This window comes from Barbus barbus, assembly GCF_936440315.1.
Source record: "Barbus barbus genome assembly, chromosome: 26".
Taxonomy (NCBI): Eukaryota; Metazoa; Chordata; class Actinopteri; order Cypriniformes; family Cyprinidae; genus Barbus; species Barbus barbus.
In genome coordinates, this window is record NC_136754.1 from 30,997,965 (window position 1) to 31,022,090 (window position 24,126).

Here is a 24,126-nt window from a genome sequence, read left to right on the forward strand (position 1 = left end):
CACATTGGTGTCTCACAGTGGATTCGAACCCGGGTCTCTCACACCAAAGGCATGTGTCTTATCCACTGCGCCATCACCACCCCAATTAGATCTATATTTGATCTGTATTTGATCTATATTTGATCTGTATTTGATCTATATTAGATCTGTATTTGATCTGTATTTGATCTGTATTAGATCTGTATTTGATCTGTATTTGATCTGTATTTGATCTGTATTTGATCTGTATTTGATCTGTATTAGATCTATATTTGATCTGTATTTGATCTATATTTGATCTGTATTTGATCTGTGTTTGATCTATATTTGATCTATATTTGATCTGTATTTGATCTATATTTGATCTGTATTTGATCTGTATTTAATCTATATTAGATCTGTATTTGATCTGTATTTGATCTGTATTTGATCTATATTAGATCTGTATTTGATCTGTATTTGATCTATATTAGATCTGTATTTGATCTGTATTTAATCTATATTTGATCTGTATTTGATCTATATTTGATCTGTATTTGATCTGTATTTAATCTATATTAGATCTGTATTTGATCTGTATTTGATCTGCATTTGATCTATATTAGATCTGTATTTGATCTGTATTTGATCTATATTAGATCTGTATTTGATCTATATTTGATCTGTATTTGATCTATATTTGATCTGTATTTGATCTGTATTTAATCTATATTAGATCTGTATTTGATCTGTATTTGATCTATATTTGATCTATATTAGATCTGTATTTGATCTGTATTTGATCTATATTTGATCTGTATTTGATCTGTATTAGATCTATATTAGATCTGTATTTGATCTATATTTGATCTGTATTTGATCTGTATTTGATCTGTATTTGATCTATATTAGATCTGTATTTGATCTGTATTAGATCTGTATTTGATCTGTATTTGATCTGTATTTAATCTATATTAGATCTGTATTTGATCTGTATTAGATCTGTATTAGATCTATATTAGATCTGTATTTGATCTGTATTTGATCTATATTTGATCTGTATTAGATCTATATTTGATCTGTATTTGATCTATATTTGATCTGTATTTGATCTGTATTTGATCTATATTTGATCTGTATTTGATCTATATTAGATCTGTATTTGATCTGTATTTAATCTATATTAGATCTGTATTTGATCTGTATTTGATCTATATTTGATCTGTATTAGATCTATATTAGATCTGTATTTGATCTGTATTAGATCTGTATTTGATCTATATTTGATCTGTATTTGATCTGTATTTGATCTGTATTTGATCTGTATTAGATCTATATTAGATCTGTATTTGATCTGTATTAGATCTGTATTTGATCTGTATTTGATCTGTATTAGATCTGTATTTGATCTGTATTTGATCTGTATTTGATCTATATTTGATCTGTATTAGATCTATATTTGATCTGTATTTGATCTATATTTGATCTGTATTTGATCTATATTTGATCTGTCGAGGAAGGTGATTTCAGATGGGTTAATGTTTTTATCGAAGATGAAGCGCTTCGTGACAGTGCTGTACCGCTCTCTGTCCTGCTGTAATTCAACAGAATGGTGCTATTTATTTGTTTTTTTTTTGATTGATTGATTAGTTGTGATGAAAATCCTGAAAAACCTTTATATGGACACCTCTTCATTAAGATTTATTAACATCAGTAGCCTAGATGTAAATAAATATAATAAATATAATGTATTTATTCTCCTTATCACCTGTGCTCCTGATTTTATTTGTCAGCTTTATATTTCAAGTCTAAACACACTAAACTGTTTGATTCAGAATTTATCGCTGTTTCTGCTCATGAATGACTGAAGTAATTAAAGACAATTACAAAAGACCTTGTTGGATTTTAGAGTAGAAATGCATGAGAGAATGATGTTCAGATATTTAGTGTTGATTGCCAGGAACTCATGTCTCGTGTCACGGAGGTTTAAGACATGACAGGTGATCATTCTTCAGCAAAGCTACAGGAAGTACTCTGTTTCTATCAGGAAGTGACTGACAGATTATTATTTATGAAGACTAAAGCAAAAGGGGATCAGTAATCAGTTGAGAATGAAGAGAAACATCTTTAAGAGGGATTTGAGATGTTTGTTTCAGAACAGATGACAGATGTTTGTGATTTACGTGATTATTCATTCTTGATCCTTCAGAAAGTGAAAGATCAGTTTGGATAGCTAGAGCTCAAACACTGGAGATGTGTCTGCAGAAGAGTGTTTCTTGCCCCGTGTGAAATCTTCAAGGCTCTGGTTCTGTTGTCCTGCAGTCACAGCGTCTGTAGTGTCTGCAGCGCTTCTTGAGAACCAAGAGAACTCAGGAGTGTCCCGTCTGCAGGAGAAGATCCTCAAACACGATCCTCCAGTGAATCTGGTGTTAAAAACCTGTGAGAGTCGTTCCTCAAGGAGAGAAGCGAGCGGCATTCATCAGGATCTGAGGAGATCTGCAGCTTACACTGCGATAAACTCAGACTCTTCTCTCTGGAGGACAAGAAGCATCTTGGAGACACAGCTCTTCTGGATTTAGTCTGTCTCAGTTTATTCTGTTTCTTCATGTCATTCCAGACAGACTGTGTAGGAGCCATGCTTACAATCTTATTTAATATTTCTATGTTAATTTAAATGTTAGTTTGCTACTTTATTGTTAATGTTTATTTCTCTGAGTGTGTGCCCTCTATAGGTGTGAAGGGAGAATGTTTAAAAGGATATACCACCCCTGACAGGAGGGGGGCGCTGGTGCGAGAGCATACAGTCTTTCGACCGTGCGCATGGAGCTAAGACGGCATGGTGCAACAAGCCAGCAATTAGCCTTTAAGTTGTTTGTTTAATGTTACAATTCAAGCTAATTTTGAAACTTCAGTTATTGTTTGGAACTTCAACAAGTCTTTCTGGATCCATTGTGCTCTGCACGCGTCGGAATGTTGTATCAACACCTCCTACAGTGGCCAAGAAACAAGGGACAAAGATTGGAAAGTTGAAGCTTGTTTTTAACCACTACAACATGTCGAAAGACTTTGCTTTGAAAATGGAATTTGTTTGAGAAGAGGACTAATATTGGAGTGGATAGACTGTTTGAGACCACATGGCATTTTAGGCAGCAAACAAAGAAAACTTCTCAAAGAGGTATGTGCTTGAGGATGCAATTAGCTGAGCTAATGCTAAGTTAAATTTGAATGTTATTGGAAAGACTTTCAAGTTTGGTACTGCAGACAGTGAAGAATTTAAAGATCTTGATGTGTGTGATTTTAAAGAAGAATCAGAGGAGATTTGAAAAAAAGGGGTTTTGTCTTTGAAAAGAAGATATTGGCTTGTTTGAGGCAAATGGAGGAGTCTGATGTAGAACAAGCCCCTAGCTCAGCTCAGAAGGATGGGAATGAGGTTGCTGCTGGTTTAAAAGCCTCCAGAGCAGGCAAGATGGCACATCTTACAAGGCGAATGAATATTGTTAATTCTTTGATGGCTGATGCTGAATATTTGGGAGAAGTAAAAGGGAACATGTTGAAGTTCAGTGAACAGCTTGTTGAATTCAAGTCTCTTCAAGAGTCCTATGTTCAAGTGTTAAGGGAAGAGGATAAGGCTGAAGACTTGAAAACCTGGTATGAACCAAGGATGAAGCAAGTTGATGCGTTTGTTTCTACTGTTGAAAGGTGGATGTCTAATGTTCAAGAACCTGACTCTCAATCAAGTACTCAAGTTTCTTTTGCTCCAAAGGTGTCTGACCAGCTAAATGAAGATAATGCCTCAGTGGTTTCGTCTGTGAGTAGTAGTAGATCTGGCAGGTCCAGCAGATCAAGATCAAGCAGAACAAGTGAGTCAACAACTTCAGCACGTATTTCTGCAGAGGCAGAGAGAGCAGCATTACTTACAAAAGCCAATGAACTGCAACGAAAGCATGCTATAGAAAAGGAAGAAGTTAGGAAGATGAAGGAGGTATGGGAAGTTCAAGCAGAAATTGCAGCCACCACAGCTAAAATTGAGTATCTCAAGAATGCTGAAAACTCTGTAACAAATGACAATGTGGTCACCAAAGATCCCATGAATGTGTATTGTGAGGAAATGTTGAATAAAACCCCACTAAGTGCTACAAACACACAGGTAGTAAGGCCAAAAGAGACTTCTCATGCACAACTTTCTACAGCACCAACAGCACCAAGTGTGACTGTGACTTCAAGACATTCTTATCCAAAGAACAATAATGCAGTTCAACAACCCACTACTGTGAATATCGATTCCAAATCATCTGCACAAATCTTTCATTCAGCTAGAGGTAGAGAATCGTCTTCATCTAGTATCATTCAAGGGCATGATCTTGCTACAATTTTTCAAAACCAAAATAACCTGACAGACATGCTTGTGAAACAACAACTTCTCTCCACGTTACCAACGGGAGAAATTCCAGTTTTTAATGAAGCTATTTTGCAGTACAGGGCATTCCTTCATTCTTTTGAGCACATCATAGAATGTAAAACGGATGACAATGAAGACAGATTGTACTTTCTCAGTCAGTACACAAGAGGGCTACCACAGGAACTTGTAAGAAGTTGCCAACACATGACTCCAAGCAGAGGCTACCAAATGGCAAAGCAACTGTTGAAAAAACACTTTGGTAACGAATATAGAATCTCATGTGCTTATATAGAGAAAGCACTCTCCTGGCCTTCAATTAAATCAGAGGATCCAAAGGCTTTACAAGCCTTCGCATTGTTTCTTAGAAGCTGCTGCAATGGCATGGAAGACTTGCAGTTCATGGGAGAATTGGACACAGTCGCCAATATGAGGAGTATCGCTCTCAAGCTCCCATACAAGCTCAGAGAGAGGTGGTGTATAAAGGCATTCGAATTACAAGAACAAAGGAGTCACAAGGTAAAGATGGTAGATCTTGTCAGCTTTATTGAAAAACAAGCTAACATTGTCTCAGACCCAATATTTGGTGATATCCAAGACTCTGGCCCAAGTAAAGGAGGGCTCAAAGTGTTACTGAAACCCAAATCCAAAGGCAGTTTTGCCACCAATGTGCAAGTGAAACAACCACAGACACAAACTACGGGTTCACCCTCATCATCATGCCTCTACTGTAACAATGCACATGAACTGATGTCATGCTTGCAATTTGGAAAGCAGCCACACAGGGAAAAGATAAATTTCATAAGACAGAATGGAATCTGCTTTGGGTGTTTGACCAAAGAAGGACATGGGAGTAAAGACTGCACAAAGCATCTTTCCTGCACCATATGCAACAAGCAGCATCCGAGTGTACTACACATCAAACCACCAGAATCATCCAAACAACTTAAGAAAACGCCTGCGAGTAGCACACGGGTATCTCTTCATGATGGTAAGCATACAGGAGTCAGGAAACCACAGAGCTACACAGAGTGCCTGCTGTTGATTGTACCAGTCCAGATTAAAAGCTCAAAAGGAAGTAAGATTCTGCACACACATGCCTTTCTTGATCCTGGAAGTTCGGCAAGCTTCTGTACAGAGGAGCTTATGAGGAAGCTCAACATTACTGGAAGAAAGACTAACATTCTGCTTCAAACGATGAGCCAGGATAAGTCTGTGCCCTCTTATATTGTCAGTGGGTTGGAAGTTTCTTCACTGGAAGAAAATGACTTTATTCCATTGCCAGAAATCTACACACAACAGAGCATGCCCGTCGACACCTCTAACATTCCCACAAAGGAAGAACTGTCTAAATGGCCTTACCTGAATAAGGTACAGATTCTTAGGATTCCATCCAAGGTGGAGCTGCTGATTGGAGGCAATATTCCCAAAGCCATTGAACCTTGGGAAGTCTTTAATAGCCAAGGGGATGGGCCATATGCAGTTAAGACCCTGCTAGGGTGGGTTGTTAATGGTCCTTTAAAAGGCAAAGCCACAACAAACAGGTATAGCTGTGATGTTGTTTTTGTTAACAGAATTTCTGTCTCAAACCTACAAGAAATGTTGAAACAACAATACAACCATGATTTCAATGAGAGGTCAAGAGAAGACAAGGCTGAAATGTCTGTAGAAGACAAAAGGTTCATCAAGATTGCAGAACGGTCAATCAAGTTGAAAGATGGACATTACACTCTTGATTTACCGTTTAGGAGGGATGACACAGTGTTACCTAACAATTACCAAGTGGCAGAACAGCGACTTCAAAGTCTGAAAAGAAAATTCAAGAGGAATGAACTATTCAAAACAGACTATACTGAATTTCTTACTGAAGTCATAAATAAGGGCTATGCTGAAGTAGTACCACAACAAGAGTTGAAAAGAACAGACGGTAAATTATGGTACATCCCACATCATGGTGTATACCATCCACAAAAACAGACCATAAGAGTTGTCTTTGACTGTGGTGTTAACTTTCAAGGTAAATCCCTCAACTCAGAACTTCTTCAGGGTCCTGATTTGACCAGCACACTTTTTGATGTCCTCACCAGATTTCGCCAAGAACCTGCAGCAGTTATGACAGACATTAAAGCAATGTTTCATCAGGTCGGAGTGTCAAAGGCAGATCTTGACTTTTTGCGATTCCTCTGGTGGCCAGATGGTGATGCCAGTATGCCTGCTGTGGAACATCGGATGCTAGTACATCTTTTTGGGGCAGTATCATCCCCCAGTTGTGCTAACTTTGCTCTAAGACAAACAGCCAAAGATAACATTGACTGTTTTCGATCTAGGGTAACAAGCACTATTGAGAACAACTTCTATGTGGATGATTGTTTAAAATCACTTCCAACAGAGCATGAAGCAGTAGAGATGGTAAAAGACCTTACATCTCTCTGTCAAACAGGAGGTTTCCATCTCACAAAATGGGTGAGTAACAGTCGCACTGTGCTTGCACATATTCCAAAGGAAGACAGAGCTCAGAATGTAAAGGAATTGGATCTTGACAGGGAAAGTCTTCCCACTGAAAGAGCACTTGGATTATTGTGGTGCGTGGAGAATGTTTAAGTTCAATATTACGGTTAAGTGCAGATCCCACACCGGAAGAGACCTACTGTCAATTGTAAGCTCCATATATGATCCACTTGGACTTTTGAGTCCATTCACTAGGGGTGTGCGATACTGCAAATTTTGGTATCGATCTGATACCGAGTAAATACAGGGCCAGTATCGCCAATACCGATACCGATTCCGATACTTGTCATGTAAAAAAACATAAATTTAAATGACCAACAACAATTAAAAAAAATTAACAATACTAATGTTATGACTAATATTATATTCACCTTAAAGCTACGTGGATATTATTTGCCTTTCTAAAAGGACTTTGCAGGCAGAGGAGCCCAGAACATGAAAGCAATAAACAGTTTCATGTTAAGTATTTTCCTCACAAAGAAAAGATCTATAAAAATAATTAATGTGGCTTAATAAATTAAGAACGTAATATTAAAAGACAAAACTCAGTATACACCTTATTAATGTTGCAAACTAGATATACAAGTAAGCAGATGTGCCCAGAATATGAAAGCAACGCTCAAAGTTTTCACATTATGTATTTTCCTCCCATAAAAAAACATTATAAAGAAAAGTTTAACGTAAGTCGCTTATTGAATGAAGACATTGATATGAAAAAGAACTATTAAACCATAACTCGTTTATTATTGAAAGGATTTTAGTATGTTATGTACGTACTGTATTTTCTGTTTGTTTTATACATACTGTAATATTTGTTTGTTATTATCGCAATAAAACAAAACTGTGATATGAAAAGGCCAAATTTGGTATGGTTTATAAAAATATATAGGCCTACTATGTATGTACAGGTAAGCAGATGAACCCAGAACATGAATGCAACACGCTGAATTTCATTTTCTCTAATTGCAATATAAAAACATTTAATATGGTGCAATTAATGAATGGAGGAAGACAGTGATAAAGACCAAATAAATTAATAAACTAAATTCGGTATACAGCTTGTTAATAAAATATAATATGTTGCAAGCAGCTGAGACCAGAATATATATGCAAACATGCTAAACAACATGTTAAGCATTTTACTCCCATAGAAAACCATTATAATGAAAATTTAAAGATTAAGAAATAATTTTAAAAAGCTAAACTCAGTCCACACCTTACAGTGATACTGTATAAAAAGGACAAATTCGGTATACAGGTATAATATGCGCTATGTGATATGTGTGATTCATGATAAGAAAACACTGTTTATTCACTCACACACACACACACACACACACACACAGCTGATAGTGTGCTGCAGTCACTGTGCTTTAATGAGAATCTTCATTTCAGAAAACTTATGCAAGCATCATAACAGAGAACAGAACAGCATATATTCACAGGTAAACTCAACAATCGATCAGCGGTCTGATGGCAGAAACCTCAGGACAACATTAAGATCAACTCTGTAAGTGACCTGAAGGATATTGTGAAGATGTCATTCAAAACATGTACTGTAAATACTCTACTTTACTCTAATACTCTATTTTTAAACATACCTATATGTAGTTACAACTGTAATTACATTTATAATTACACTGTTGACCCATCCCTTACACCTTAACCTACCCTTCAACCTACCCATACCACCAAACCTGTCCCTAACCTCACCCGCATCCACCTCAATAACCGCAATAGTGTTTTGCAATACATTATGAACACAATAAGTACATTTTACTTATTTTTTTATGTAAGTACACAGTAGTTAAGGCCACCTAATATAAAGTGTGACCACTTGTCCAGATTCAGACAGGATCATATTCACAATACTGTGATGACCACATTAGAAGCTTCTGGTGTGTGTTCTTGTGATGAATGATGTTGCAAATCATAAAGATACAGGTCGAAGCTGCCATATAGTTGAGGAAAAAGCATTTTTTTTCTTTCTTTTGTAAGCTTGCAAAAAACTGCAGTTTGACTATTCAGGCAACCTTGTAGCTCTGGAACCAGCTTCTTTTGAGAATATCCTTTGATCTTAGATTCATGAAGTTCCTCATATATCATGTATATGATCCAGTGATGAGACGGCCTTTGGACTTCAGATAGCCACCTGGAAAAGCCATCTGAGTATAGGGACATGTAAAAATAGTATTTCTGAATTGTTATCCCATGAAAAAACAGTATCATGATGCTCCCACCTGGAACATTTTATCATATGACTGTCTGTTCTGCATCTCTGCTCCTAATCTTGAAACAAGATCCATACAAGAACCTAAGGTTTTCAGACAACACCGCCCTGATATATATAAAGCACTTAGTCAGAACAATCTTTTTGTCTCAGTAAAGGCACATGATTCAACTGTAGTCCTCTGACACATTCATCATTGAAGCTTCAGTTTTCAGTTTTGAAGTTGGTGAGCTCCACAGAGTCACAGAAAGTGTCTTGTTATGGGTTTATGCCTGTCTCCTCATATGTCTTCTGTCCTCGGCTGGTCCCGGGGTTATTAGCGGTTGTGTAGTCCTGAAGATGTGCAGTGCACTTGATGTCTTGACCAGGACTTACATATTTCTCTAGGATGAACAGTGAAACTGGTGGTTGTTCATCATCAAACTCGAAATGTTTGGATCAGGAAGCGCAGAGCTCTTGTTAGTCATGATGCCGTTCAGAAGACTTTCACATTCAGGAAAGGTCTTCATTCAGATCGTAAGGGGTTTCAAATTCTGATTTTCTGTTGACCTGCTCAGGACACAAATGAAAACAGATCCTGTGAGTCTCTGTTTCAAAGGGAGGGCATCTCTGTATAATGGAACAAATCTTAGGGTTTGATCTGAACATTTCTCCCCTGGATGAGTTTGATGATAAATGATGCTAAACCCTGACTGCTCTTTTCTGAGAAGAGTTCTTCAGAGCCGATGGACTGTTATCACACATCAAGCCAAGGTCTCAGAGTAATCCTGGACTTTCCTCCGGTCACTGTCAGTCTCTGTATGCAGTTCCTCTGGTCATCACTGGAGGCTTCGAGTGTCTGACAAGGGCAGTAAAAGAAGTCCAGACATCCAGGACAGACTGATGCCAACCCATCCAACATCTAGGATTCAGACAGATTCAGAAAACTCTCCCTGGTTTTTGTTTGACTTGCTGTAAATGAGCAATTTTTCAGCAAAGACTCTGAAGTGACTGATAGCAGTAAGTTTATCTGGAGATCTCATCTTCAGTTTAGTTGAAGCGGCAGGGCAGGGTTTGTCCTACGAGGTCTACGAGTGCTTCATGACCTGTGAAGGCTGCTTTATGATCTATTTGTTCCATAGTGAACATAAAATAATGTCTTAGTTTTTATTGTTGCATGGAACCTTGAATTTGAATATAGACCACTATATTCAGTATGGATATAGACCACTCATAGCTGGACGTCTTGTTCATTAAAAACCCCTGATGGTCATTAGAGCAGATCTGTCATGGAGAAAACCCATGAACTTTCATGCTGTTTATTTCATTACTTTCTTTGATTTTAACTTCCTGTTCTAGTCCACTTCCTGCTGGGCTGGCCGGTGCTGGAGGTCTGATCTGGTCTGGTCTGGCCTGGCCTGCTTTTGTGAAACGGTGTTTGTTTGTTTTTTATTTTTGGGTCATTCTTCAATTGGGGTGGCAAATGAGAGGCAGAATTTGTAAAAATGCTTGTTTGTTTTTTTCTAATAAAAGTTATTGCTATGCATTTAAAATTAGTTTAATATGCTATATCTATTAAAATAGAAGCTTAAAAACATTTTGATTTTTAAATAATTTCAATCAAACACTGGTGACAGCCACTTATGTCTAATATTTGAAGTAAATTTTTGGTTTGTTCTAAAATGAGCAGGGATATGCAACTTTAGGTAATAATTCATAAATTAATTAATTACTTTAAGGATCAGTTTCAATGATCATTTAAATTTCAGTTTTTAAAATAAATGTTCAATTGTTCATCTTGGCCCCTATTTCCGCCAAAGGAGAATAGTTTATTTGTAAAACAAAATGGGATATACATACAAAAAAAGACAGCAAAATGGTCTGTGGTACCATTATAGTCTTTATTCTAAACGATTAAAACACTTTATAGTCTAAAAACTTTAGATTATTAGATTAAATGGCTCTGAAGGAAATAAATTTCAGATACCACCACAGACTTTATATTGCAAGTTACTATAGGCTCTGAGGTGTTACCAGGAAAGACAGTAACACCACAGAACAATCAGCCTAAATCCAGACTTTTCTCAAATATTGGCTGCCATCATGATGATTTCAAGATCAGGGGACAATTTGGAAATATTAATAAGTATGTATTTATCAAGATTTTGAATGTACTCCCCATGCACCCCTCAGATCAGCCAGCACCTGCAGTGACCTTTACACACAGGAAGTAGTCCAAATATAATTACCCCCCTTTTCTTAAAGAGGCAACATCCATTGTTGTAACACCACAGACATGAATTTGGGGGACACAACTTTAATTATTTTTTTTTATTTTTTTTATAATTTAATAAAATTGTATATGTTAAATGAAATCTATATTCACAATATAGCCACTTTATTTGTGTTAAAAATTTTATATTGTTGCAATTACATTCCATGATACCTCTCTAAGGTCTGGTGGGAACATGCATATTTTGTTACAAATGCAATCTCTAAAACTCAATTAAATGTATTTTAAGCAAAAAAAAAAAAAAAAAGGAAACCATTAACAGTGCACAAATTGTGTTTAGTAAAACACAAACACAACATTTTATGATTTATTGGAATTTAAAGTTTATTTCAACTGTTGTAAAGTAGACGGCCACCACAAATGAAGAATGACCCATTTATAATTTTTCCCTGGACAGCGCTTGAAGTGTAAGCCTGAGCTCTCTGTGCCGGGATGATGATGATGATGCTGATGATGCTGCTGCTGATGAAGATGTGCTCGGTGTGGCCGGTAGGGAGAGTTAGAGAGCGACTGAGTGATTCTGAGCGAGTTTGAGCTTCAGTCCTCACACACAGCACTGCTGCAGTGTTCCACAGAGACCCCGGTATAAGCGCTGACACGGACACGATGCTGCTGCTCCTGAGCCGGGCTCTGCTGCTGGCTCTGCTGCTGGAGGCTCCGCAGGTAACGCTTCACAGACGCAGAGATACACGCGTGTAGCGTTAGTGACGGTGCTGTTCCGTGAGGACCGACAGACACCGCTGAGGGAAGTTCGGTTATTATCTCCTCGTGGAAATATTATTATCAGAAGAGTGCGGAACTTACATCTGATCCGCACTTTACCCTGAAATCAGTTCTTTCACTTTAATGCGAAACATCCGCTGGTTTGGGCCTCCAGAGCTTATTCGCGTCACATTTATCAGGCTTAGAGTAGATCTGGGGTCATTTTAGATTTGGTAAACTGTACCTTTACTTTCATTGCTGTCTGAAAATTTGAACGTAAAATCAGTTACAATCACGTTTTCAAGTTTATCACATTTTTCAAGCACTTTGAATCGTTATTACTTGAGAATGTTTTTTTTGGAGTTAACGTGACAGAAATGATTGTCACAGGTTACATGAGAATGCTGTTATAACAAAGTGATGAAAAGAAAACCTGTCATCAGTCAGTCATTCAGACAGTCAGTTATTCAATAAAAACAAGTTTGAAGTTTGCTGGTCTGAAGGAGATCCTATATTCATTTATTTACTACTTTATCCAGAAGCAGGAGCGGTAGTCTAATATTGTTTAATGTCTTTGTGTTTATAACGGAGTAGGTGAACAGCAGAGACTAAGGCGTGTGTGTGTGTGTGTGTGTGTGCATGTTTATGTGGTTTATGAGGACACAAATGTGTAAAATGACATGGGTATGACAGAGGTATTACAATATGAAGGTGGTTTATGAGGACACTGCCTATGTCCCCGTAATTCAAAAGGCTTAAAAAACATACTAAATGGTGTTTTTTTGAAAATCTAAAGATGCACAAAGTCTCCTGTGAGGGCTAAGTTTAGGTGTAGGGTTGGTGTAGGGCAATAGCACACACAGTTTGTTCAGTATAAAAACCTTTACGCCTATGGAGAGTCCCCATAAACCACAAAAACCAACATGTGTGTGTGTGTGTGTGTGTGTGTGTGTGTGGAAGTGATTGTGGTTCTGTGTGTGCTGATGCTTGTGTTCTGGTCTTGCAGTCGGGCTCAGCGAGCGTCTGCAGGCCGGGCTTCTCCGAGGACCTTTACACCGCAGTGATGCCTGAGAGAGTTCTGCCGGGCCGGCCCCTGATTACCGGTACAGATCCGGACCCGCTCACACACAACACTGTCTGCATGCTTACTCAGTGCCAAAGTGAACACAATGTAGAGAAAAAATTAAAATGATGAATTCTAAAACTGCCAAATTATACATGGAAAAGCAGCTCCTAAAATAATAGAAAAACAGAAATACAAATATAAATAATAAATTCAAATGTATTAGTTTTTTTTTTTTTTTTGGGATCTGTTTTCTCAAGCAAACGGTTTTTGTAGTTTGTAGTATCTCACATCATACTGTAGGGTGTCAGACGCTCTCAGTTCAGAAACTGTGATCTGCTTCTGGGTGACTGTCTATAGGACGAGATATCTACCGTATACAAATGTGTTTGCACCATGTGAGTGAGTGAGTGAGTATGTGTGTGTGTGTGTGGGGTTTTGTTTCATGTGATTAAGTGGCTAAACAACACTGTAGTTTGGCTAATGCTATTGCTTTATAAAAGCATTTGATCAACCTGATTACAGTAATTTACTTCTAATTTATTATGTTCATCACTGATTTTACAGTCACTGAGTTTGATTTTGCTCTATAGATGTTTCTTGTGGATTTATATTTGCAATGCAAACATATATGAACACAAGATTGGAAGTGTGTAGACACTCTTATTAATCATGCTGTGGTATCTTCTGCATACAGTCGTGGAAATAGCTGTGGTTCACTGGATCTGTTCAAATATAAATGCCTCTATAATAGTCTATATAGTAATAGATAGTGACGCTATGTTTATTTCTGTCTCCTGTAAATGAAGGATGTTCAAGCTGGGCTTCAGGTCCAGTGGGCTGATTCTAGGAGGTGCATGGAAATTTTAAGGAAAATTAAAAAAAAAACTCTTTGGATTCATATTTATTGTGAAGGCATCTATATAGTTTTTAACAATGATCAATAATTATTTTTCATTAGTAATAGTATTTTCTAGATAATATTTGAGTTATTTTTCAGTGCAGAGTGCATGTGTGGATCTGCTGCATGTGTTCATTCGAGTGGATTCGAGTGGATTTGTGGATCCGTTGAGTGATTGTGTTGGACGTTATGAGTCTGTCGTGTCTCATCTGTAAACCTGTATTCTCTGAATAGACATTATTTTCATACACACAGCATTTCTTCTGTTCAGATTTTTGGTAAAAATTCTGGCTGTATGCTCCATATTTGCATGCTACTCGTACTATTTTGAACTCATTACCTGTGAAATTGTGACATAACTGGTGTGAGTATTTGTAAATGACAGCAGTGATCAATCATAAAGATTAGTGCCAGAGTTACTAACAGCTTACAAACCCTCTTTTGGCATTAAACATCTGCTGTCAGGATTGACTAAACACACTAAAGGCAGTGAAACATTAGCGATGGTTATTTTTGTGGCTGATATTATTGCATATGCATCTGTAGGAGTTTCTCTTTCAGAGCCAGCATTTATGAGAGAAGAGGAGTTAAATCAATCACAGTGTGATTTACTAAGGCCTACTCTAGTCAGTTTATTAGTATTTGTGTCATTATTTAAAGCCCAGTAAAGCATGTTTTAGCTCATTATTTGCGTCTGTGTCACACACCTGATTATCATCGGCTATGCTCGTTTGCCACGCTCAGTAGATTGTGTTTATGGGAATGATCTGCGTCTGTGCTCTATAATTTGATGCAGTGATAGTCACCGCAGGTGAAGCTGGTTTTCACTGCAGGATTGTTGAGCATGTGTGGTCCTGTCTGTTTGTGTTTGTTTGTTTAATTGTTGCTCGAGGGACGTTAATAAAGTGGGTCTGATGAATTCCTGCTGTGGTTTTTTGAGTCTCACTCCATGTTCATGTGCTCAGTGAGACGTGACTCTATAAATATGTGGCAGCCGTGTGTGCTATCACTGGAGAATGTGCTGGTCAGTCTCAGAAATAACAGCTTATCTAATGGCTCATTAGTTTATCGCAGAGAGGTGGTTATTAATCTGACACGGAGCTGATAACGCAGCGCTCTCAGTAAGTGGGTGTGGGTGGACACGAGAGTGAAATGTGACGCTGAATCAAACAGAGATGCTGGAGTTACGGTATTTCTCAGGATGGTCGGACTATTATTCCACTACTATTCCTGTTAAAGACCCGACCAACTGAGAGTGTGTTTGCTGGCAGGACACTCACAGTTTACACTTTTATACAGAGATCATTGTGACCAGTTATCTCATTTGCAGCTGTTCTCCTCCTTTTCTCTTCCTCAAATCTCCTCAGTAATCCTTACTTCTCCCAGCATGGTGGTCACCTCATTAATTGGTCTCTTGTTCTCTTTGTGAGGAAGGCAGTATGCCAACTAGCCAATGTCAAAACATATCACAGAGTGATTATTCAGTGTGTTTGCCTAGACCATGTCTGAAGAAGAGCCCTTGGTATCAGTGCAGGCGCGGACATTCATTCAGGCTATTATACAAACATATCTTACATGTCTGACAAAAACGCACCGTATCAGTGATTTGAGATTTGGTGAAGTTGCTGCGTTCTGTGGTGGAACATGCTAAACTCATCAGAAATGAGCTGGCATACAGCTGTGGTGATATACTGTATAGCCAAGAATTTTCCACTCAATATACTAAAAATTATTCTTTAGTACTTCTCAAGTTAAACTTGAATATGAACTTAAATGTGATTTTAACATACTTTCTCCATATTTAATTTTTTTTATTTCGTCACCACTTGTAGTACACTTGAACCCACTAGTGTATGAAAAATTCAAGTGTACTACAAGTGGTAACTAAATACATTTTTTAGATACATAGAAAGTGTTAAAAGTGCATTTTAGTTTATATTCATTGTGTCCTAAAATAGCACAGTTGAGTACACTTTGGTGTTCTTAAGATTATTTTAAGAAGTACTAAAGAATAATTTTTAGTATATTAAGGACAAAATTATTGCACAAAAATCGAGCACTTTAAGTACATTATGGAAGTGCACTGTTTTTTCACTTGGGCAGTCTGAATACATGCAGAAACCCCAGTTATTGTGCTTTGAAAACAAGCCCCTCACAAACACAATTGAAGAAGAGAAAAAGACAAAACCCTACCTGTCACATGTTACCTGTCTTATGTTTGGACTTTTGTCTCATTTCCTGCCTCGTGTGCCATTTGTAGTCAATCTGTAGTCTTGTTGATTCATTGGTCCCCTTGCTTGTTTCTTCAGGTGTGTCTTGTTAGCTTGTTAGCATCCCTGTAGTTAAATACCCCAGTGTTTAAAGGTGCGTTCACGCCATATTGGAATTCCCGTAATTACAAGATTCCAACTTGTAAAAAGCATTCACGTCCTCGTAGAACTCGTAATTACAACTTGTGAACTGGGAGTTTTCTGAGAGCTACGACTTGTACCTCGTGACCGCTGCACCACATGACCACCGCAGGCTCTGTTTAGGTGTTGATAGTGCTGCCATAGAAAAGAACGTCACGTGTTGTCATCTCAAAATTACAGTAATTATGATATGGCGTGAATGTAGCATTAGGCTGTGTTGACACGTGGCATTAACATGTGATCACTGTGATCTGATCAATCAGGACACGGAGTGTTTACACTTGGCAACATCAACTGACTTCTGTATCTGGATAACCAATCGGATCGGTCTTTCCCGCGCAATATTTAAATAAATTAGAGAATGGCCCCTGTGCAAAGTCAACCTGAAGTGTTGGGTTTTCTTTTGAAAACCATGTTCAGTCGAGGGACATTTCACAAATGAAAGACATAAGTGTAGGAGTCATCTTAGGTTACGTATGTAACCCCAGTTCCTCGAGGGAACGAGATGCTGCGGCTGGAGACGCTTTGGGGAACGCCTTCAGCCTAACCTGCTCTAAATACAAGTGAAATCTGTCCAAAGGATGGGAGAGACGTCACGGGCGAGGTGACGTAATGACCAGCTGGTATAAAAGCACGTGCGGTGAAACCGGTGTCAGCTTCTAGAATGAAGCAAGTGCTGGCACGGATGCCGGAAGTGTGGCCTCGAGACGCAGTGTCTCGTTCCCTCGAGGAACTGGGGTTACATACATAACCTAAGACTTTCCTCTTCAGGAACTCGAGCTGCGTCTGGAGACGCTTTGGGGAACGAGATATCCACGCTGCCAGACTTACCAATCCCTGCCCAGTGTGTATCTATGCGGAGCACATCTAGGGCAAGAGGACAGAAGAGCCTGGAGTGGCCCGCATGTCCAGGCCATAGAACCTGACAAAGGTCAGGGGCGTAGACCATCCCGCAGCGTTGCAGATGTCCTGTATTGGGACACCTGCGAGGAAGGCCTTGGAGGCCACCACACTCCTAGTGGAATGAGCCTTGACTCCCATCGGCGAGGGGAGGTCAGATGACTCGTAGGCAATGTGAATGGCATCGACAATCCCCCGACTGAGGGCCTGCTTTGAAGCAGGAAGACCTCTCTTAGGGGGACCATAGCAAATCAGCAGTTGGTCCGCCCTTCTCCACAGGGAAGCTCTGTGGACGTATGCGTCCAGTGCTCGCACTGGACACATACAGTTAAGCCTTTGCTGGTCAGGCTCCCAAAAGCGAGGAGGACTGAAGGCCTGCAGGCTGTGGCGTGATGGAAGGAACTTTGGGGACGTACCCTGCACGAGGGTACAAAAAGGCTTTGGCCATGCCAGGCGCAAAGTCCAAGTGAGTAGGGGCCACTGACAGGGCCTGCAGATCCCCAACTCTATTCAGAGAAGAAATCGCCAGAAGAAACACAGTCTTCAGGGTGAGATGGCGATCCAAGATCTCCTCAATAGGCTCGAAGGGAGGCCTACAGAGAGCATCCAACACCACAGCCAGGTCCCAAGGAGGAATCCAGGACCGTACTGGGGGCCTTAGCCTCAGTGCACCACGGAGGAAACATGTAACTAGGGGGTGTCTACCCACTGACTGTCCACCAAGAGAGGCGTGGTATGCCGAAATCGTCGCCACAAAGACCTTCAAGGTGGAGTGGGTTAACCATGCGGAGAGTCGAGCCTGCAGGAACTCCAGCACTGTACCAACCGGGCAGTTAACTGGGTCGAGCTGGGGATCTTTGCACCATGAAGTGAAGAGTCTCCACTTCAGGGCATACAGTTTCCTCGTTGAGGGAGCTCTGGATTGGAGGATGGTCTCAACAACCTCGGTTGAGAGACCGGAAGCTATGAGCCGTGCCCCCTCAGGGGCCACACCCACAGCCTCCATAACTACGGGCGGGGGTGCACAAGGGTGCCTCCTGCCTGTGAGAGGAGATCCCTCCTGACGGGAATCTCCCATGGAGAGCCGTCGAGGAGGGAAATCAGGTCCGAGAACCATACTCGGCCCGGCCAGAACGGAGGCTACTAGCAGCAGCCGGACCCTGTCCCGACGCACTCTCTCCAGAACCCCGGGGAACAGAGCAATCGGGGGGAAGGCGTACATACGAAGCCTCAGCTACCTCTGTACCATGGCATCCAGCCCCAGTGGAGCTGGATGTACTAGAGGGGACATTGCACTGTCTCCTGAGTGGCGAAGAGGTCCACCTGAGCCTGGCCAAACACTCTCCAGATCTGCTTCACCACCTCGGTGTGAAGCATCCATTCCCCGGGCCACGGCCCCTGTCTCGACAGGATGTCTGCTCCCACATTGAGATGGCCAGGGATGTAAACTGCTCTTAATGAGAGAAGTTTGCCCTGGGACCACACAAGGATCTTGTGCGCCAACCTGTTCAGGGGGTGCGACCGCTGACCTCTTTGGTGGTTGATATAAGAGACCACCGCTGTGTTGTCAGTTCACGAGAGAGGGGCAGGGTTTTGCACAATGCAGGCACAATGGCTTGATTGCATTTACATTACACTGAGATCCAATCACAATGCGTCCTCGACTACCTCTGGACCAGGACACGCTGAATGGATATCATTCCTATCAGAAGCACGTTTACACTTGTCTTTTCAATGTGTATGTGGACCGCATCTGGATACAGGTCGCATGTTAATGCCAAGTGTAAACGCAGCCTTAGTCAGCCTTTGTCAGTCGTTGTCTTTGGTTTGGTTGTGTTTACTTTGTGCTCTCTGTGTTTGGATTACCCTATGTTTTATTAATAAACTACAGTGCTTGCACTTGGATCCTGCCTCTGCTCTTCCCTGCATCAACCAGTTGTCCTATCTGTCAAACAAATATAAGAAAACTGATCTTACCAATATCCTACCAAATTAAAGTGCTAGAAGTGTTCTTAATTATTATAAATAAATAATAAAATATATACATTTGTTATATATTTTCAATAAAATACCCCCCCAAAAAAAACAGCTGGTACCCCCCACAGACACACACTGTATGAGGAACCTGAGTCACATCCACAGACCTGAAGGTCAGGAAGTGCAACAGCTTCACCGTTAGTGGCACAACAGATCCGTTTAAGGGACAACTTTGTGTCTTATTCACCCCTGAATGGTTTATATTAGCATCTTAAGGGTACATATTACTACTCTAAGGTACTAATTTTCAACCTTTTAACAGTAGATAAAGTACAAAGTTGATCCCTTAATAGTTCTGACCAGCTTAAACAGCTAGTAACACTTTCAGCTTTACTCAACAACTGCATAACAACCATTCATAACAGCCTAGAACTGTGGTGGGGAATTTTGGACATAGTAATTACACTATTACTATAAATGTTACCAGACTCTTTTTAATCGACAAGGTAGGCCTACTTGTCTTGATACTGACATTACATTACTAAAGTTAGTAGTTTTGTAGATTCCAATATATTTTATGGATTATAGGGCACATTTAGGCATACATTTGGGGTGGTATACATTTTATTTACAGCTTTATTTAGAAATGTAATAGGCCTATATTGTATATTACTATGTGTTATGAGATTTATTTACTGTATCGCGTATCTTGTCAGTGTGTGCACTTGCTTGGCCATTTGTAGTTGATAAACAGGAAAGTACTAGCAGAAGGCAGTGTAATGAAGTGGTCTTTAAGAGAAGCAGTCTATCAGCGGAAGTTTAAAATCAGCTCGTAAGTGTATTTACTTGTCTCAGTGTTTAGCGCATTTGCCGTTGCTAGGAAACGCTTATTTTGTTTACTGGGGTGAGAGTTGCTGAAATCGTGTTTGGTCTCGTACTGTATCGCGTATCTTGTCAGTGTGTGCACTAGGGGTGTTCGGTTCCGGTTTTTTTGGAGTCGACTCCGACTCCCGACTCCTAATTTTGGAGTCGGTGGAATCGACTCCTCGACTCCATTTACTTTGAATTAAAATAGGGTCAGGATTCAGAAGGTGCGTCTCAATATGCTTCCTCGTTTCCTCACTTCTCGCTCATATGTCCTACGACCCTGAAACCGATCGAGCTCCGCTCTCATGTAGGACATCTAAATTCTTTAATTCCACCGGGAGGAGGGCGAGGAACGAGGAGGCTTCCTGAGGAGTCCAGAACGAGGATACAAATGTTTCCTATACTAAAATGTTTAATCAACTAAACCTTATAAATCCCCCTCCTTTTCACATCGCAGCTTCTTCAAATCATATTTAAGTGTGCAATATGTTAGTATTAATCATTAAACTTGTAAAAGCAGACTTGTTTTAGACAGTGTATTTATCTATTTATTTTGTATATTATTTTATATAATTTTAATGTAGTGAAGCTATGAACTTTAACTTAAGCATTGTTTAACTTTATTTTTTAACTTTTTTTGTTTAACATTGAAAAATATTAGTTATATTATTACCAATAATAACTGTTGTTTAATAATAGTTTTTAATGCACTTGTCATTTAATAATAGAAAATGAACTTCATATAGAGTGAGTACATGCCATTTCACTAATGTTAATGTTCCATCCTCGCATCCTAAGGGGATGGAGGTAAGAGGAAAGGAAACAAGGATGCATATATAAGAATTGACAAGCACACAAAGCATTACATAGTTTTTGTTATACACTTAATTTACTCCCTTCAGTTTTCAGAAGTACAACACTAAACACTATACTCTTATTTACACAGCACTTGTCTTTTAATGTCTTATTTAGGGATAACCTACATGATTACATACATTACCTGGAAATTATAGATATCAAAGCTCTTCTGTAGAAAACGTCTAATTTTGTATACAAATAAGTAAAGGTCATTATTAAAATGTTTAATATTGAAAAATTAATCAACACAGACAAGAAACAAAAATCACCTCTAAGAATGCCTATATGAAATAAAAAGTATATTTAATGACTGATTGCAACATATTACCAGTTTTATTGCCGTTTTTGCATTTCATAAACACAGCGTTGCTACACATACTATAATACATCATATATTATTCATAAATATGCGACTTCTGTTCGATGAAACGCTTTCAAGTGTTTCCACATGCACGACGTTGAACTGTTGAATTTTAAACAACGTTTACAAATATCACAACGAACTTTAGTTTTGTCTTCGGTTCAATACAGTCAAATCACAACCAATTGACTGTATTGAACCACATCATGATTGATTGAGCCGCAAAACAGACCCAACAGAAAAAAAACTACATTATTGTTCTTTGTTTTCCTGGCATTACTTATTTTTTCCTCTCATTTCTTTATCTTTTTGTTTTAATTTCTGTATCTTTACATTCATTATAATCTTTTCGTTATAATTAACTGTTGCTGTGTTGAACTTGAAAAAAACACTCGACACTGGGAGTCGATTCCTGACCTGGAGTCGATTCCGACACTAGGGCTAGTGAGAGTCGAGGAATCGACTCTTTTGGAGTCGACTCCCCATCTCTAGTGTGCACTTGCTTGGCCATTTGTAGTTGATAAACAGGAAAGTGGGTCCAGCTGAATTGAAATGATGATTTGTTGGATTGGTATAAAAAAGGTTATTATACCGCGGCAGCGGTCGCGGCAGTCGTCATGTGAAGCCCTCTTAGTGTGAAGACCGAAGAGTGTAAAGACCATCAACTCCACCGGGCAGGGACACCGGCAAGGGATAGTAGTATTGCTTTTTATTTAATTTTTTCATTTATATGTTTATTATTGAAATGTTGTTATATGCATGTGTCAATTTTATTTAATTTCTTTATTTTCTTAATATGTGGGTATATAGTATTTATAGAGTTGTAACTTTTTAGTTTTAGTTACTTTTTCTTATTTGTAAGTCGCTTTGGACAAAAGCGTCTGCTAAATGACAAAAGTAAAAGTAAAGTAAGTAATATTATTCTCTGGTTTTCAGGAGTACAGTATAAATGACGACAAAGCTAATAGATTCAAAGTTCTTGACACACACACACACACACACAGTTGTTTCTGGTTCTTGATGAGATATTCTCCCAGTATGGTGATGAGAATCGCTTCACCGTTTGTGTCATGTATCACTCTGTTTGCAGTATTTCTCACAGTTAGGGTTAGTGTCATGGTGGATAATTTGTTATGGGTAAATCTAATGAGCAGTCTTTGGTCTCATTAATCTACTATTTGATCCAGAGCAAATAGTTCTGGCTGAGGGCAAAATTCCATCACATTATATTTTATATCACTTTAATGCTGTATATCAGAGCACTGCCTTTGTACTTTTGACCAAAGACTATGGGGACTTTTTTTCAACTGAATTGCCTCACAACATTTATGATGGCTGTTGTTGTTCGTATTAAATATTATTATTCAATAAATAATACTTCTATATAAATAATAGTAGCATTTAATAATAGTGTTTAGTATTAGTGTTTAGGTGTGTGTTTGTGATGGTGATTTTTAGTTGCATTGTTCTGCCTTATATTGAAAGACACTTATAGACTTATGTTGAAAGAGACTGAAACACTGTTGTAAACAAGGAAGTTATTTTTACTTTCAACAACAGCTTGTCCACAGCCAGCAAATGCACTGAGCAGCGCTGTCATCGGAAATCATGTTTAACAGACAAAAGGATAGTACGACAAAGATATTGCTTTCCTCAGCGGACATTCAAACGAATGTTTTATTGTGAATATGAGATTGAGCGCAAAAGAATGAATGCTGTATCAGATGCAGGTAATCACACTCGCTTAGCCCATTTTTCTACTACACATAATACACAGCTTTTAATACAGTAATACAACAAGCTTTTAATGAAGAAACTCAACATTCCTTCATTACTAGTTCTAAAGTGATGTTTTGGAATAAGTAACGGAGGCTTGGGCTCAGCTGTTACACTGTCAAACTGGGATTTGAATCTGTGGTGGAAGAAAGTCAAATTGGTGCAAAGCCATTTGCACCATGCTCTTCCGTCACTTAATATTTTATTTTGGTGCATCAATATATTAAATTACTTAGTATATGAAACCATGATTCGCACTCACAAAGATGATCTTTTTAGCGTTCATTTTAAATTATTCACCAAACAAGGAAGGAAGGAGTTCTGCATACAAAATGTTTTGTAAAGAAACTCAGTGGTTGTTTCTTATTTATTTACACACTTGTGCCATCGAACTCTTGTATAAGGGCCATTCTACAGAATTCATCAAAAGTCAGAGTTGGAAACATCTTGGAAAAAATATATTTTTCCAAAAAAATGTATGTATGCAAATTGTATAATTCTCATATTGTATTTTCAGAAAGTTTTGGAATACTTGTCCTTTCCCCAAATTCGTCACTACTGAAACACAGTAATAATAGTTAAATTAAAAGGGTTATATTGACCTATTAAGATTTTGCTTACATCTAGATTGTAAATATATTTTTTGCTATTTTATTAACCAATTTTCAGAGGTAAATCAAAAACAATTAAATTCTTAACACTATTTCAAGTGTAATTTATGAGATTTGTTGTATTTTGAATCCAATTTTTCTTTGTAAAAGGCAAAAAGTTGATTCATGCTGATTTCAAAGTTATGGATTCATTCGTTTGAATACATTGAACACATTGAATACTGAAATATCAACGTCTTAGTTGATATTTCAGTATTTGACAAAACATCCCATGTTTCGGCAGTGACAGTAATGCTTTGGTAACAACCACATCACATTACAGAATTTTAACTCAC

The 24,126-nt window shown here is 38.6% G+C and overlaps 1 protein-coding gene across 2 annotated transcripts in view; it reads left to right on the forward strand.

The window, feature by feature from the left end:
- Nucleotides 1-11,876: 11,876 nt before the first annotated feature.
- The window catches only part of LOC306845538 (cadherin-2-like), a 77,052-nt gene continuing 64,802 nt past the window's right edge, over nucleotides 11,877-24,126 (forward strand). Inside the window, exons 1-2 of one of the 2 annotated variants that reach the window (XM_079378408.1) lie at nucleotides 11,877-12,027; nucleotides 13,073-13,169. In XM_079378408.1, the coding sequence (XP_079234534.1) occupies nucleotides 11,971-12,027; nucleotides 13,073-13,169 (154 nt within the window). In that variant the 5' untranslated portion in view covers nucleotides 11,877-11,970. The remainder of the gene's footprint in view (nucleotides 12,028-13,072; nucleotides 13,170-24,126) is intronic. The other variant, XM_079378409.1, reaches the window with a different exon arrangement.